Genomic DNA, 18,601 nt, shown 5'->3' with positions numbered 1-18,601 from the left:
CTCAAATGGAAAGCCTTCATTGTGGCTCATTGTGCAATTCTGGAGTCACTCTACTAATCTGCTTAGATGGTGTGTACTCCCCCACCTGATGCCTAGGTGCCTTGCTGCCTAGGACAAACGATGGCACATGCCAAGCCCACAGTCAAAATATGCTTTCTATTGGGGGGGGGGGCGGGCAGAGGAGGGACCAGAAACAGCTTGGAATTAGCAAAATGCTGTTTGGGTGATTTAGTGGCAGCCAGGAACCATACCTGTTTAAGACAGGTGATGGAATGGGTCCGATTCAATTCCACCAATAATTCTAGGGACACAGAGACAAAAAAGAGTATTATTTGATCGCCCGAGAATCAATCCCCTACTGGCTGATGGTCAGCAAACTTCACTCTCCGGGTCCCCAAGTTTCATTTCCAGACTTCAGGTGCTGCGCGCCCTCCATGGTGGGTGGAAAGAATGCCCTCTAACATCTTGCTTATGTGGTGACATTTAGCTCGCCGCCTGCAGCTCAGCCCCTGGGAGAGCAGCATTGTAAACAGACTCCTGACGCCCACACATTCGTTCCTGGCCCGAAGTAAAAGCGCTGCTGCCTTGACTGGAGATGCAGGTAAAATGGAACAAAGTGGAGCTTTCTGGGGAGAGCTGAGCCATCTTTTCAGCGCCTTCTAAACAGCCATTTGGTCTAATCAAATTTCAGCTTTCTCTGAGGTGCTCCTCGCCAGGTGAAAATGGCTTTGGAAATTTACTTATTTGGTGTTGGTTTCATGCTACCTGGATTGTTTTCTCGTCAAAGTCTTAGCATCTTTATCTGGACACCAGATGCCCTGAGAGACAAAGGGAGCCTCCTGCTGTTTAGCGGGTGTCTTTAGATGCCCTCTCTCTGTCCATGCAGATATGTGGGTGAAAATTGACTCCCTTATTTTCACCGTGCTATGCCTTTTTTGGAATAAATGGAGAGTAGATTGGAGCTAGAAATGAGGATCAGTTATTTTGGCATTTGCTCTACTAAAGGATTTGCTTCTAAAACCTTGGGGGTAAGAGTAAAATCGAAGGGCATGCCTGTTAGATGTCAAAACAAAACAAACAAACAAACAAACAAACATGGTTTCCTTCATATGGTCTCAGGCAACAAAAATTCCCTGTTTTATCAGCCATGAAGAATACACCCCCAACCTCAGAACTGTGTTGTGAACCCCAAGAATAGCTCTTCAAATTTGTAATGTTCTTTGAAAAAAAGCTAAAAGGGGATCATCTTAAACTGCTATTTAACAGCCTCAAATCACAACGCAGAAACAGGTTCATTAATTTAATGGTAAATTAAGGTGGATCCTATACCTCTTAGAAAGATGCACCTTAATTTCTCCAAGACATCTTTTCTCTTGGATTGATTCGTGTTCCTAAATGTCTTTGGATATATAAGGAATAAGTGACCAGTCTACCTGCCTTTGTCCTCCCCAATTAGGAGATTGCAGATAACCTCCGTAAAATTCCTCCTAAAGATGCTTTTGATTCTGCAAGCTTCTTCCTGTTCTTTACCCCTGGGTAAATAATATTGCTTTGTACTTTTATGGTACCTTTCATCTAAGGTGCTAAGAGGATTTTACTAGTGTTAACCTCATAATTCTCCCAATACTCCAATGAAACACACAAGGTACTAAGTACGATTACTCCCATAGCAGAAATGAAGCAGCTAGGGAGACCAAGGGATTGATTCCAGGATGATTTTATAGCAAAGAAAGAAGTACAAACCATATCTACAGGATTTCAGATCTCATCACCTCCTCTTAGTCACTTGGACAACCATCTGGCATAATAGGTGTTCAGTTAAAGAGCTAGACCATATTGCCTCTCATCATTTGAGACTTGGTGACCCCTTCATTACTGGCTGTGATTTTCTAGAAGTGTGGAATTCTGATTTTAAAAGCCATAGTTGTTTTGAAAGTTTTGGTTCTTTGCCCATTGATTTAATCCTTTCATAGTCATCTCCTCAAACAAAATCTTCTTCATTTGTATTTAAATGAAGAACAACACAATGGTGGTTGTATGGCTTCATGATTCATTAAGGCCCACATTGTATTTTGTTTGACCTCCAATCAGCTTCATAAAGGTTATTATTCTATTTCCCTATATCTGCCATTGACATTTTTGTCAGAGCTTCTGCTTCTTCCTTCATTCTTCAAAATGTTTCCTTAAATCTTGCTTCGTTCTTTCCCTTTCCAATAGTCCCCACCTTCTTAGCTCCTTTCATCATTTTGTCTAGCCCAAGCAGTTTTCATCAGCTATTCTAACAGGTTCTTGTCTGCTTTACAACTCTTTTCTCCTATTGTCCTTTTTCCAAATTGATTTATTTTCATAATTCTTCCTGTAGGGTGAACCAATGAACTTCCTTTTATGTTAATTATTTTACTTACTACTATAGTCCTTGTATCACTTTGTTGATGATCATTGTTTATTGCTTTCTAGTATGTTTTCTGTCCATTTCTTACACTAGCAAAAACTTTTAAGATCATCTTCTTTCCATTGGAGTTTATGTATGAACATTTTTTCAATTTTTTTCTTTGTCAATATCTTCATTTCTTTGATTTCTTCTTTGCTTTTAGTCCTCTATTCCTTAGGATCATTCCTTTGCTACACGTCTCTCTCTGAATCACTGCAGAAAGGAGGAAAACTAGGCATAAGACTATGGTTGTTTTGAAAAACATGATAGTAATTTTCAGTGCTTCTTGCATAAAATAGGTGTCTAAAGTGGTTTCAGATCTGAGAGGCAAAAGGATTACTTTCTCCTTGGCATTGGCAATGGACTAGTTATGGAATGAAGAAGTCCTTTATGCCTGTGCCTTCTTTTGGCTTTTCCATAATCATGTAAGTGATCATTATTTTAAGACACAGAAGCCTATTTAGGAAGATGCAATTTTCCAAAATTCAGGAAGAATATTTTTTAAGAAATTCAAATGTCTTGAGAGAATTGGGAAAATTTGTCAGGCATGTTTTAAATGTGGTATATACAATGAAGGAGTAGTTGGAAACAAAGGCATTTCATTTTTTATATGTTGCAGTCCTAACCACTTGAACTAAACTAGTAGGCTCTTCTATTTCTCCTTGAGATATGACAGCAAGAGAAAGTTAGAAATAAAATGGGAGGATTTTTCAAAGACATTCTAATAAAAGAATTTCTGCATATCTTCTGTTATATAGAGGAGAATGGACAGGAAATAAGCACAAATTATTGTAAGATTATTTCTTCAGAAGACAAATTATAAAATGAGTCATTTAAAGTTCTGGAGTTTGAGGAAATGCTTATCAAAATAGAAACGAATATCATAAAATTCACTGCTTCTCAATGAGGAATTTGAAATTGTCCATCTTGTCTGGAAGATGATAGCTTGAACAATTAACATTTGGGATTTTACAAATACTACATTCGAGGAGATTCAAATATATTCTCATGTTCTCATTTAATATTGTCTCCTGCTACATAATAAACTGTAAACCAATGGAATTGATGAGATTGGCTTAAAGCCAGGATATACTCAGGAAAAGCTCTTCAGAGACCTGCTGAAATTGTATTGCCCTTTATAGTAGGAGGGGGAAAGTGTATTTGGACGCTTCATTCTATTTTGAAGGTGAAACCAATGACCTTGGAGCTTGTATGTTTCTGTTTTTATGTTTTCCTCAGGATTATTGATCAATTGAGGTTAATGGCCCCTGGCTTTGCCTTGGGCTAGGTATGCCTGCTCCTGGTCATTAATCCCCTGGTTATTCCTTAAATACTGTTGATTGGCCTGGAAGAATTTTACATAATAGTACTAGAAGCACCAGTAGTCCTTGCAGAGATCACAGCTAAGTGGCCTGCTTCTCTCCCTTTGTCAAAAAATCTTCCCTCCATCACCATTGGGACAGAATTTAAAAGTTTTCTGTTGCTGCTTTGTGAAAATGGCAATATTCAAAGCCTCATTTCGGGAAACTAGGGGTTAGGATTCTCCCCTGTGGAAATAGAACTCACTTTTTAAGTGATTGAAAGTCTTCTATTGACCCTTTCACCCAATCTGCACCTGGTTGAAAGAGAATCTGATGGCATTCCCAAAAACTTAACTGGGGAAAGTACACAATTAAGAGTGAATTTCCCATTATAGAGCAAATCTAATGTCAGTGGATGGAGATTGAGCTGTTATAGCCTGTTCATAATGTTCCTAATATAAACCTCAGAGTCTGAGTTATGATCTCTTGCATTTATGAATAATCCCCAAATTAAACTTTGTAGAAAATTATACTTGGTTACATCATGAATGGATCCAAATGTATACATAGTATTTATTTAAGAAGTCATCATGCTTGTTTCCAATTTTTAATAAAACTCACCTTGCCAGCTGAAATATATGAAAATAAATTTTATAATCTACATGCTTTATCTCTGTAACATGATACCTGTAGAATGCATTATTTTAACTATCTTAATCTTAATATTGATTATAAAATCATTTGCATCAAGTAATGCCCATTTTATTGGGAGGAAGGGGAACAGGAAGTGGTAAAATTGTGCTTTTTAAAAGGTAGCACAAAAACATTCCATCTTGATTAATAATGAGTGTGCTTTTTAAAAACTAGAATAATGCATGCCATATCAATTAAAGATTTTAGATATGTACAAAGCTTAGGATCATTTTTAATTTATCATTTTTTTTGGCAGTGCTGGTTATAACACAGTAGACAGAACATTGGATTTGGCATCAGGAAGCCCTGAGTTCAAATGCAGTCTCAGAGGCTTATTAGTTCTGTGACCCTGCGCAAGTCACTTAACCTCTGTTTTGCCTCCATTTCTTCATCTGAAAATAGATAATAATTGCACCTACCTCCTAGGGTTGTTGAGGATCAAATGAGATAATAATTGTAAAGTGCTTCTGAAACATAGGAAGCTCTATCTAAATGTTTATTATTATTATTATTATTATTATTATTATTATTATTATTATTATTTTAAACCCTTACCTTCCATCTTGGAATCAATACTGTGTATTAGCTCCAAGGCAGAAGAGTGGTAAGGGTAGGCAATGGGGGTCAAGTGACTTGCCCAAGGTCACACAGCTGGGAAGTGTCTGAGGCCAGATTTGAACCTAGGACCTCCCATCTCTAGGCCTGGCTCTCAATCCACTGAGCTACCCAACTGCCCCCGTTATTATTATTATTAACCAAAAAAAAAAATGTGTGCTTACATACACATTAATTTCTCTTATAAAGCACAAAAAATTAAGGACTACGGCAAATCCAGATTCATACTTCTGATTTGTGGGTTTATAGCTAAAGTCTTTACAAATTTTTTTAAATGTAAATCACAGACTTTCCTTAAGCTTCTTAATAAGATGAAATGTAATTATTCTCACTCCTTAGCCTGCTGAACTTTCCTCCTGGCATAACTGTGCTGTGGCTTGCTGGCTGCCTTGCTTACTTTCTCTCTTTTTGCCTTTTGTTTCATCATAATGCTAGTTTAGGAGAAATCTGACTTCTGTCTCTATAACCTTTAAACTATCCTTAAGTCCTGTGTTTGTCTGAAACAAACCACCCTTGTATCCTTAAGTTAGAACTTAACCAGAACCATCACTTATCAGATAAGACCATTGCCTGCTACCTTTCATTATTGGCTACATCTGGATCTTTGATCTGTGTCTAAATATGGTTGACTCCCTCCCAAGATATCCATCCATTTCATTTGAATGCTCATTCATTCTTTTCATGAGATCATGGGGCCATGGGAAGAGGTGAGTGATGGTTCTGGGTGATCTCTAGGTAATAATATCTTCTCCTTCCTTTTCTTCTTCTCTCTGCATTGTTCATTTTCCTGCACCTGGCTTTTGGCTTTCCTTCCTCTGCAACTCTGACACTTCCCAATGTAAAACAATCAACTGCATCCCAGTTATCCCCATTTGTCCTCGTTCAGCATCTTGCAGCCCCATCAGCATTATGTCCTACAAAGCCGCACATTGTAGAAATCCAACCGATCGGCCCAAACTCTTTGTAACATCATCTGAAGGTACTGGACGCAAGAGGACTCTGCACAACACAATGGTAAGTAGTCATTGGGAATGGGCTGATGTGGGCACAAGCCCAGATAACTGTTACTGCTACAAAGAGATCTCAGTGACCTTGTGGGGAACGTAGCCTTCCTCACCGTCACTTCTTAGAAGCCCTTGCTCTGGTCAAAGCATAGCTTAGATTCTAGCGTCTACACGGAGACTTTCCCCATCTTCCCTGCTATTGAGTGACTTGCACCCCACCCCATAACACATGTACTGTACCTCCAAAGGCAAGAAATGCCCATCGAGGGATATCCTCTATCACCACATGCAGGAAGCAGATCATCACTGTTTCTGCAATACATATCTACATACACACAGATATATACATATGTGTGTATATCTATCTATATATGTGTGTATACACACACCATTTCTGCAACATATTTCTGTATATTCATACATGTTACAGAAAGGGTGTGTATAAATACAAACAGATAATACCTACATATGTGTATGTATGTGCATATGTGCATGAATAATTTTTATTTACCTTATATTCTTTTAGGGGAATTCACATGTACCCATAAAAATAAATATAAATACTATATCTATTTGTGTACATATAATATGAATGTATTCTATGACTATATTAACATATATGTGGGCTGTGAGTAAATTTTATTTGCAAATAAATTTTATTTATTTATCTTTTCCAGTTAATCCAAAGTAAATCCAAATTCTATATGCTTACACATGGGTACATACATGTGTGTATAATTAATGTTTACTTCTACGTGTACATATGATTTTCCTTTAAAGAGTATAAAGTCCTTGAGATCAAAAGTTGTTTTGTTTGGGATCATCAGCGAAGTTCCTCATATATAGTAGATACATCCTAAAAACTTACTCATTGTTGCATTCTCAAACGCTGTCTTCTCTCTGCTGGATATGTTCGGAGTGGTCCGGGTAGGAGAGCCTTAATGTACTCTCGGTGACCTGTGCAACTAACTCTCTAAGGGAGGGTTATATGCGGTCTGAATTTAAACTATACTTTCAATGGGAGCTAGGGCTGCAAAGTGCAAGGTGGCTAGAGTGCCAGACCCAGAAAGACTCGAGTTCAAATCTGGCATCAGACACTGTGATCCTGGGTAAGCCATGTCATCCTGTTTGCCTCAGTTTCCTCGTCTATTAAAATGAGCCAGAGAATGAAATGGCAAACTCTTTTAATATCTTTTCCAAGAAAACCCCAGATTGGGGTCATAAGAATTGGGCATAACTGAACAGCAACAATAAAAAATGACAGGAGCTAGAAAATCTAAAGAGAAGGGAAGCACCAAGGCTAGACTTGTCTATGAGAAGGCACAGAGAGGGAGATGGGATGTTATGTGCAAATAACAGCAATTAGGACAGACAACGTAGATGGACGGTAGAGCGTGGGAGGAGGAGAAGTGTATAATAAACCTGGAAAGACAGGCTGGAATTAGATTGTGAAGCACTTTAAATGCCAGACAGAGGAATTTGTATTTTATCCTAGATTGGAGGTCACTGGAACTTTTTGAGCAGGGTAATGAGAATCATGATACCTTATGGTTTTTTGAATGTCTCTACCACTCTGAGGGGATTGCTTTAAGGAGAGCCAAACTGTAAAGCCTGGGGTGTTATATGGGTGTGAACTGGTATTATTGTGCCAAACATATTAGGTTGATTGTGGTATTTGCCTGCCTGTGGTAACAAGGCAGCATCTCCAAAGAGAAGCATAGAGATCTATTTCCTATCTAATAATTTCTTTTTCCCTTGTTAGTAAAAGTTGGTTTGCTGATCCCGAATGTACCGTTATCCCTTCCATATCGTGGGAGTTTAGGCGCCTGGCGCCCCTGCTGTCTGGAAAAATCCTTATAAAATTTTTTGGCCCTCCCTTTGTACCAAAGAAGTCTGATTTTTTTTTTCTTTTATGGGGCATTCACAGTACCTTACAGTATAGTACATTTTAGGATAAGTATACATTTCTGAGTTTCCAAATTTTTTCTGTGTCATTTGCAGCTTCTACAGAATTTTCCAAAAATTCCCATTTAATTTCTTATGTCAATCTCCAATATATCAAAACCATGATGAAGAAAGTCACGATGTGGAAGGGATAACTGTATTTCCCAAAAGTACTCATTGGGTGCTTTTAGAAACATTTAGGTAAAATTTAGTAAGTTTAATGCAGAATAACCAGTAAATAAGAGAGTGGGCATCAAAGACCTGGGTTCAAATATCACCTCAGACCTCTATTAGTTGAATGGGTTTGAGTAAAGGCAGCTAGGCAGCATAGTGGATAGAGCACCAGTCCTACAGTTAGGAAGACTTGAATTCAAATCTGACCTCAAATCTGGGACCCTGGGGAAGTCACTCAACCCTGTTAACCTCAGTTTCCTCATCTGTAAAATGATCTGGAAAAGGAAATGGCCAACCACACTCTACTATCTTTGTCAAGAAAACTCCAAACAGGGTCTCAAAGAGTCAGTATATGTCCAAAGCTACTGAAAAATAACATGGGCTTGGGCAAGTCACATCAGTTTGCTGATCTGTAAAATGAGTGAGTTGAACCACATGGCCAACAAGGCCTCTTCCAGATCTAATTAACTAACCATTGGACTCAAATTTTGTGAGCTCAGCTTTGGTTTGGCGGGGACAGGAAGAGGGAAGTGATCATTAAGGAAAATAATGTATGCATTCTTAGTGGCAATGCTACTTCATTCATGTTCATTTCTACTACATACCACGCACATAGTAAGGTAGCTTAATTTTAGGATGTTTTTCCCTTTATTTTGAAGTGCACGATCATTTTACATTTACTGGAAGAAATAGCCATTTTTCTATTTTCCCTCTGGCTTTAACTGACTCATCAACTAACTAAAAGACTCCACTAATTATCCAGCAATGATCATAGCATGACCTGTTTAATGAAAGCCTAGAACACATTATTTAAAAATTTTAACTCTATAGAGCAACTCAGATTTAAGATGAAAGGCTCTTAAAAGGATTTTTCAGAGACCTTTGAGGATAATGTGTGTGGTTGGGCAAGCCTGATGTTAATGCTATGAAGTACAGTATTTCTCTTTCAAAGTCCTTGGAGCCTTCTAGAATCTACCTTTAATTCTTGATCGAGACACTTGCCAAAGGTGAAAGAAATTCTTTGATGTGAGAATTTCACATATTGACTTTGCACACTTGGGAGATCTTAGCTTTGGACTCAGAGCCCTGGATCTGAGCTGGAGGATTTCTTCCACACACTGAAAGATGGCCTGGAGGAAATCCTGCCTTTAGGGCAGTTTTCAACCCTTTTCATTTATTTTTTTATTTATTTGTTGGTCAGGGATTCCTTTGACTATCTGGTAAAGCTTATGGATTCCTTTTCACAATGTCTTTAGCTGAATAAAACAAAATACATAGGATTACAGAGGAAAATAATTATATTGGAACGGTTATCAGATTATTTAAAGAAACAAGTTCACATCTGTTAAGTCCCAGGTTAAGGACTTGGGTGCTTTAGAGGAAAGGATAAAAAAAAGTCCTTGAATCTTTTTTTTTTAAGCTATTTACCAGAAGAGGAAAATTCTTATTTCTGCTATGGATACATTGTGAACCACATCCTTAGAGGGAAGATCTAGGTTGATGAGATCACAGATGCATTTATATATTTTTGCTAGGTAACTGTAACATTTACAAGAAGTAGTACCCAAAATGCCCTTCAGGCTCATTAGATAGAGCCACAGGCCTAGAGACTGGAGGTCCTGGGCTTAAATATGAGCTCAGACACTTTCTAGCAATGTGACCCCCTGGGCAAGTCACTTAAACTCCCATTGCCTAGCCCTTTAACGCTCTTCTGCCTCCAAACCTCTCCATCCTAAGACAGAAGGTAACGGTTAAAGGAAAAAAATGACCTTTGGCAAAAATGAAACGTCTTGTCCTTTTTCTTTTGTCTCCTGACACTAAAAATCAGGTTTCTGATGACAGCTCTCTCCCTGTCTCTTTCCTATCAGAGCCTATTTTCAGGAAAGGATTTGATGAACTATTTTCATCTTAGGATGAATTCAAACTCAACTCAAAAATAAATAATATAAATCAAATTTATATGGTGCTTTAAGCATTACACAGTGCTTTCTTTTCAATAGCCCCAGGAGGAGCTGACTATCTCCATTTTATCCAGGAAACTTGACAATCTAAGTCATTTGCTTGAGACCATAGAACTAAGCCGTGCCTGTTTCCAGATCTGCCATTTCTGGAACATTTTCAGAACTAGAAGGAAGGGACTTTGGACATCATCTGGCCTAGCCCTCTTTATCCTGTAGTTCTGAAAACTAAAATGAAGAGATTAGTTTAAGTAACCTATCCAAGACCACTGAAGTAGGAAGTAGTAAAAACAAGATTCATCCTGTTTGCCTCAGTTTCCTTGTCTATTAAGACGAGCTGGAGAATGAAATGGCAAACTCTTAATATCTTTTCAAAAACAGATCATCTCATTCCAGATCTCGGGCTTTTTCTACTATGCTGCCAGGCATTAGAAGAAATGCAGAATTTAGCTAAAATTAAGAACCATTGAGGCACCTAGATGGCTCAGTGGATAGACAACAACCCCAGAGATGAGAAGTCTTGGGTTCATATTTGGCCTGAGACATTTCCTATCTATGTGACCCTGAGCAAGTCACTTAATTTCAGTTGCCTAGCCCTTTACCACTCTTCTGCCTTGGAACCTATCTATTCTTCAGGGTCAATTCTAAGATAGTTAAAAAAAAAAAAAAAAGAAAAAAGATAAGAACCCATCTTTTCTCCTGAGAGAAGTTGCACTTGAAGCCTTACTGTGAGATTAAAGATTTGGTCTCTAGTTCAGGGAATCTCTCACATTAGTGGACTAATGTGATATAATTTCTCTGAAATAGAAAATGGGTTCAAATCTGACATCTGTCTCCTACTCCTTTTGTGACCTTGGACAAGTCACTCAAATTCTCTGGCAGTTTCCTTATCTATAAAATGAGAATGGATGGAATAGATGACCTCTAGAGGCCTTTCCAGATTTAAAGCTATGATTTCATAAAGTTTCTTCTCCTTTCCTTTCCCCTCCAAACTCCCAGCCCCACAAAAAAAGACAACCTAGGCTAAACAAGTATGGCTATTTCACCTAAAGCTAACTCCAGAGTACTATAAGTTAGCAACTAGTCAGTCAGATGATAAACAGTTAAGTGTCTACTATGTCCCAGACACTATCCTAAGCACTGGGAATACAAAGAAAAGTAAAAGATAGCCCCAACTCTGATTGTGATAGAATACTATCATATCATAAGAAATTATAAACTTTAAAAAAAAATATGGAAAGTCCTTTATGAAACCATAAAAATAGAAATGAGTAGAACCAAGAGAGCATTCTATATAGCCACAGAATTAATGTTTGAAGAATGACTTGGGAATGCTTACCTCTAGAGAACTAATAAATAAAAACCACACACACATACATATATATTTTATGGTCAAATGATGCCTTCTCTAGATTGGAGAGGGGAAGGAAGGAAAGAGATACCTGGAAATTTCAATGTAACCAACAGACAAATTATTTTTTTTTAAGCATCATGTCTGGGTTATATAACTTAAATTGGAATAAATGTCTATGTGGAGGGGGAAATGATAGGCCATGCTCTGAAAGAACTCATAGTCTAATGGAAGAGACAGCATAAAAACAAGCTATGTATGGGATAAGTTGGAGTTAATCAGCATATGAAATTCAGAAAGAGGGATCTTCCCCTCCAAAGCTGGGGCTTGAAGGAAGGTATGAGACAGATATAAGAAGGGAAAGCATCCCAGGAGGAGGGGAAAGCCAATGAAAGTGTCCAGAATTGAGAGATGGAACATCTTATTTAAGGAAAAACAAGGAAGCTAGTGTCACTTGATTAGGAGAGTGGAAAGGGTAAAAAGACCAAAATGGTAGGAGTAGAGGGATAAGGCAGGTTTTATAGGGCTTTGAACTTTAAATAGGAGTTTTTATATTTGATTATAGAGGTAATACAGAGCTATTGAATTTACTAATGGGGGGGTAGGATGGAGAAAATTAACATAGTTAAACCTGATCTTTAGGGAGATCCCTTTTGACGCATGAGTGGAGGGTGGACTAAAAGAAGAAGAGACTTGAGAGACAGGGAGACCAACCAGCAAGCTATTGCTCTAGTCACTGAACTTCCAAAAGCAGGCCAGGCAACTTATGTAACTCCAAATAAGTAGGCCAGATTTTTAAGGGAAGGGGAGAAGTGGGAGGAAACACTGTCTCTTCACATCTCAGTAGAAAAGTGCAAAAAGGGGCCCTGGAAATGAATTCCATTAATAATTCAAGTCTCACTCAGTTTTACAACCTCAGTCATTCTCAGCTCTTCATTTCCTCATTTCACTTTTCCATTTGGGTGCCATGTCTTTTTGATTCTCCCTCCACAGCATCTCTGGCCATCTGTCCCTTTCTTTCTACTCACACAGAAATGTGCTCTGCCAGATTAGACCCTTACTGCTTTTTCACAGAGACTATTGCAGAAATCATAAGTAAATTAGGTGAACATAGAATAGTATACCTGTCAGATCTGTGGGAAAGGAAGGAATTTAAGGCCAGGTAAGAGTTAGAGAACATTGCAAAATATAAAATGAATGACTTTGATTATGTCAAATTAAAAAGGTTTTGTACAAACAGAGACTATTGTAATAATCTCTCAATTGGTCTCTCCCCATTCCAATCCATCCTCTGCATAGCTTCCAAAGTGCTATTAGTTAAGTCCATGTTTGGCCATGACATTGCTCTTAGTAAATTCCATTGGCTCCCTATCCCTTCCTTCAGCCTACAAAGACACTAAATAGAAAATGAGTAATAAAGATTTTCCTTTTGCCAACTCTTGTTAAAATCCAGACTATCTGAATGTTAAGACTTGCTTGTCCCCTCCTCCTCCAGGTACCTTTCAAACTCATAGACTCAGAAAATTAGGGAAGAAAAGGACTTTTGAGGTTATTTAGTTTCACGTGGACAGGAGAAATGACTTGCCCAAACATCATCACATGGCTAGTCACTAGCAGGGCCAGGATTTGAACCAAGACCTTTTGGCCCCAAGTCCAATAGTAATTCCATTGAATTGCCTTGCCCCTCCTCTTTTCTTTCTTTTTTTAAACTTCTTTTGCCTTTCAGGTTCATTTTCGTCTGCTCTCACCTATGTAAAAATAATATGCAGGACGGGGAGAAAGATAATTGCAGATCACACATCAGTCTGATTTGTTCCAGGACCCTAGCTCTCTCAGAAATAGTCCTGAACACAGACACAAAGAAAGAGTAGAAAATGGTATACTAACTAGAGACTCCCTCAGAGAGAAGGGAAGGAAAGAGACCCTGAAACAAACAAACGGTGGTACCTTGGAACTACTAGAGAGCCATGTGTTAGCAAATAATATTCCTACGTTTGCCACATTGGAGAAAGCCTTTTTTCACTTTTATTTTTCTAATAAAACACTTCACACTATTGGTTACTGGGCCTTTTTCTCTCACTAGTGACTTTTAAGAAAATCATTTCTTTAGCATAATACAGGCAGTAGCTAGATGGTAAGGGGAGATTGAGTGCTGAAGCAATGGAGGAATCAGATGTAGACCAGACTTCAAGCACAAGATGGGCTGGCTTAGGTATTCTGACAGCTGCCCTTAGAATTCATTGCCTTTGCCTTAGCCCAGGTGTTTAAGTGCCAGATTCATTAGAGGTACTTGGAATATGTCGTTTAACCTTTTTTTTCAGCCTGACTCTTCCTGAGCCCATTTGGGGTTTTATTGGCAAAGAAACTGGAGTAGTTTGCCATTTTCTTTTCCAGCTCATTTTACAGATGAGGAAATTGAGGCCAATAAGTTTAAGTGACTTGCCCAGAGTCACATAGCCAGTAAGTGTCGGAGGCCAGATTTAAACTCAAGAAGATGAGTTTTTCTGCCTCCAGACACAGCACTCAGTCCACCGTCACCTAGCTGTCCTATGCTTGGAGTATGAGGTGACTTTATTCTTTCCAATTCCAGTGGCTAAATGTCATCCCTAAATATCACGGTATCCTTCTGAATTTTGCCTCTGCCCAATCCAGTACAAATTCTCTGAGGAGAAATCAATCTTCTGGCCACATTGTGTGAAATTACAGAAATACTAATGTTGAAAACCTTCCTCAGATTCCAGATTTTAATCCTGATCAGAATTTAAAATAGCCCAAGTTCTTCACTCAGGAGCTGAACTTCCATTAGGAATTAGAGGACACCAAGATATTCTAAGTCCAATTTCTTTCATAAGGAAATGCTTTTTTTAGTATTCGGTATTTTAAAAAAAAAAAAGATCTTTTTTTGGGTGCACAAGTAAGAACAAGTCTTTCTTTGGATATGTTGACAGCAGTGGGAGCACAGATTAAAGCCTCTTTTGAAATCTTGGAAAACCAAAGGCCAGATATGAACTACAATAACTGTTCTAAAACAGGAATCCATTTTGGGGTTTTAGGGGATCAAAAAATGAAACTGAATTCTGAATGAGGAAGAAAAGTTAAACATTTCTAAAGTATATGGAGTATCCAGGTAGACTTCAGCTCATAGCTCAACTCCTTTTCCCAGATTTGAAGCACAAACCTTTTTTAACAGGGGGAACCTGCACCATGGAGTCACATAGTCAGCATATTCTTTATTGGCTCCTCATCTCGTTGATGAAAGTCAAATACTTGGTTTCAAGCCAGTAGGACCCCCGAAGGCCTCTTTGTTTGGCTTAAATTGTGACAGCCTGCCAAAATGATTCAAACAAGCACTGACCGATTGATCTCATCATGCCTGTCACCAACCAAATGCTGACTGTGTGACTCTTGTTGCCTCTACTAGTAGAAGGACCTAATTCTTATGTGGTTTTCAATTTAGGGGCATAAAAGAGAAAAGGAGAGAGAAAATGTGCCCTTCCATCTCACATCTGGTATCCGGAGAGCCCTGTCTCCATCAAACCCCAAAACTAGATCATCAGCTCCCTCGTCAGTTTGGTAAGTGAAGTGCAAGTGGGCCATCTTGACAGGAAATCCTCATCCCTCGTTTAAAATGCTACCCATAATCCTGCACCACTAGGCTCCTCTCTATAGGCTATATTGGTCTCATTTTATGGCATTAACTTGTTTCCTTGGCAGAAAATAGGGGTAGGGTGAGAAATCACCCATTTTCCCTTTTTAGCCCCCTGTGAAGAATCTTTAAATAAGTAACTGGATATCCTTAACTCTTTTTTTGAGAATCCATCAGAAAATACTTATTTGCAAGCCAGTGTGCTAAACACTGAAGAGAAAGGCAAAAATAAAACTGCCTCTTATCTCAAGGAGCACATTCTATTAGGGGAAAGAACATGTACCCACAAAATGAGGTAGAAGAAATATGTAGAATAAATGTAAGGCAATTCAAGAGAAATCAGCATGTTAAGATTGCTTCGAGATACCAACACAGTTTTTCTTTTGGAGAGAGGAGCATAGAGTCCCTGGCACATAGGCTGAACCTGCCATATCTCCTTTTATGCCACGTTTCCTTATTTGTTTCCTAGGCACCCATCCAAGTCCTTTCCTCATTTGCCTGGCACACCCAGACCAACATCCTCCTTGTCACTTGGCCCTCCTAAAGCTGCTTCAGCTCAGGCACGGCCCCCCTCCCCTGGCAACATCAGGCCTATCAAGAAAGAAGTCAGGCTTGAGACAGAAAAAAAAGACCCAGAGAAGGAACCTGAGAAAGTGCTTATTGAAGCATCATTCCCAGAGGACCAGACTCCTTCAGTGAATGCCGAAGAACCTACAAATGAGGAAGGTTCACTTGCCAAGTCAGAGGCTGCTCCAGGTAAGTCTTAACCACCCCAGTGCCCAACACACTGCTTTACCCATGTGTAGCTTTTTGCAAATATTCATTGTTGTTCTTTTGTCAGACATGAAACTGTTAAGAGACATCGGTACCCACTCTACCTCCCAGTCCTTATGCATTGATTTGTTTTATATATTTATCATATGCATATGATAAATATATGATATAATATTATATGCATTTACTATATCAAATTTTGATATGTTTTTATATAATGTTTCATCTTATGTTCCCAAAAATGGATTCTTGTTTTTGAACAGTTATTGCCATTCAGATCTGGCCTTTGGTTTTCCCATGTGTCAAAAAGAGCCCTTAATCCTTGTTCCCATTGCTGTCAACCTATACAAAGAAAGACTTGTTCATTAAGATATCTTACATATTTATAGATCTTGGGTTTATTTTTCAGATAGGGACTTTAAAAGAAAGAGTTACACACTTTTTTATTTGGGCTGGGAGGGAGGTGACTGGATCTATGATTTTTATCTGTTTGGGGATCTCCTTTCACCAATGTAGATTGACATCTTCTCTGTGACTTAATAGTTTTAGAGAGTTTCTAGGACGCTGACAAGTTGAGCAATTTGCCCAAGGTCATAGCCAGGATGTATTAGAGATGGAGTACTATGCAGTTTAGCCAACGGTAGAGTGCTTGATGTTTTAGAAAGCAGTTTGGCAACTTTTTCCAGCATTGTTTGTGACATTAGAGTAGGAACAGAGGGAAGGGCTGAATCACCGAAACACATGTGGGGATTTGCTAGGGAGAAGCATCAGAGTGGGAAAGGAAATGACAGAACCACGGATTAGGAGAGTTGGATGGGCCAGATAGTCTAACCTATCAATAAAAGAATTCCCAGTGTCCAACAAGTAGTCATTCATTTTCTGCTTCTGAGCCTCTTGTACTGATTTTAATAAGGATTGTCCAGTTTTACCTCCAAGGAGACTGAAGGGAACTCATCACCTCCAGGGGCAGCTCATTCCACTTCTGGGCAATTCTTATTGGTAGGATATTTTCCCCTAATATCAAACCTAAATTGACTTCTTTGTGGTTTTTAGCTATTGTTCCTGGTTCTACCTTCTGCAGTTAAACAGAATAAATCATAGCCCTTCAAAATGCACAATTTTCTTGTCTCCTGGGAGTCTCCTTTTCTCCAGGTTAGACATCCTTGACTTCTTCAAGCTCCCTTCCTTTGATATGGACTCAATGCCCTTTACCATCCTGGTCATTCTCATTTATTTCATTAGTATAGAGAACTTCCAGGTGAGGAAACTCTCTCCCTCAATACAGGTTAAGTCTTTCTCTCCAATTTATAGTGTTAGCAACCTACCTAAAGCACTGAGCAATCTAGTACAACTCTTTTCTCACTCTAGGAAGGGTAGTGGGATTGGCTTTGTGTAGTCATTCATTCAACAAATATTTAGAAGTAGCTAAGTTGTCTTCTGAATGGAACACTTCTTAGAGTTAAGAAGATATAAATTAGAAACGTATTTGGGCAAGTTGTTTACCCTCTCAGACTTAGTTTCTTCATTTGCAAAATGGAGACCTCAACATTTGTAATGCATCTGATTGATTCACAGGAATCTTTGACAAAGATATGTTCCTCAAACTATTACTCTATTCATTTATACATAATGATCTGGTATACACCTGGGTTTATTCCACTTAAATCCTTTTTATCAGCTCAATGCCTCCACTGCTCAAAAGCTATATTTTCAAAAATTCTTATCTGGACACTAACAGGATTCTGTTTTGCTTGAATGCTCAGTTAGGAGAGAAATCCAGTTTTCTGAGTTGTCCAGAATTCCATCCAGAATTTGTAGCTTTTATTTAAGAATGGATTGTTTGCTCCTTCCAGTATCGTTGAGATTGAAAGTGTGCATTAAATGATACTAAAATTAACTTCTGACTGACTCAGCAGTCTCTTGTTTTCAGAGGTGAGTTACCAAAGTCATTTTGCATAGATGTCATGGAGATTTGCATGCCAGAGAAACATTTGCAAAGCAGAATCAGAACTTGATTTATCTAAAATTCATGTTAAAATCAATCTTGCAATAAAAAAAAAACCTGCTATTATATTTGGCCTGAAATAATGCAACTTAAAAGTTTGCAGGTTTGAAGATCATCCTTGGTGGGCAATTCAGGAGGTTGTTTGTTTTTTTTTAAACTCTTACCTTCTGTCTTGGAGTCAATACATTGGCTCCAAGGCAGAAGAGTGGTAAGGGCTAGGCAAGGGGGTCAAGTGACTTGCCCAGGGTCACACAGCTAGAAAGTGGCTGAGGCCAGATTTAAACCTAGGACTTCCCATCTCTAGGCCTGACTCTCAATCCACTGAGCTACCCAGCTGTCCCCCATCAATTCAGGAGTTTTAAGAGGAAAAGTAGCTTCCTTATAGGGGCGATAACAGGAGATGCTTCCTTCAGTCCTTTGCTGAAGGATGTCTCAGATGTCTGTTGCTTCTTTTACTTACTTTCATATCTGAGTCTAATGATAAAGGGGAGGGGGGGAGCTGGATTTTGAAATCACCATCAGGTTTCCTGAACTTTCTTATCCATCTATCCCGCTCTGACTTTTTATCTTCATTCAGTTTCTGTGCATATAATAACTTTAGCAATAAGTTATTGCAGTACTTAAAGCATTGATGATTTCATAATCAGTGTGAGTACTCCCTCCATTGAGGCAGATTGCAACCCCTCTGTGACCTCATGGATACCC

General features: G+C 38.6%; 1 protein-coding gene across 7 annotated transcripts in view; it reads left to right on the top strand.

The window, feature by feature from the left end:
• MAP7 (microtubule associated protein 7) overlaps window positions 1-18,601 on the top strand; it is a 203,450-nt gene that overhangs the window by 155,216 nt on the left and 29,633 nt on the right. For 4 of the 7 annotated variants that reach the window (XM_044677076.1, XM_044677077.1, XM_044677078.1 and 1 more), the window contains 4 exons: window positions 488-601; window positions 5,927-6,054; window positions 14,929-15,044; window positions 15,587-15,873. In XM_044677076.1, the coding sequence (XP_044533011.1) occupies window positions 488-601; window positions 5,927-6,054; window positions 14,929-15,044; window positions 15,587-15,873 (645 nt within the window). Of the gene's footprint in view, window positions 1-487; window positions 602-5,902; window positions 6,055-14,928; window positions 15,045-15,586; window positions 15,874-18,601 lie in introns of all 7 variants that reach the window. The other 3 variants (XM_044677075.1, XM_044677073.1, XM_044677080.1) reach the window with 2 other exon arrangements.

The sequence above is a fragment of the Gracilinanus agilis genome, chromosome 4 (genome assembly GCF_016433145.1).
Source record: "Gracilinanus agilis isolate LMUSP501 chromosome 4, AgileGrace, whole genome shotgun sequence".
NCBI classification, from domain to species: Eukaryota; Metazoa; Chordata; class Mammalia; order Didelphimorphia; family Didelphidae; genus Gracilinanus; species Gracilinanus agilis.
The sequence above is the reverse complement of the archived record's forward strand: the minus strand, read 5'-3'. Positions and strand labels throughout refer to the sequence as shown.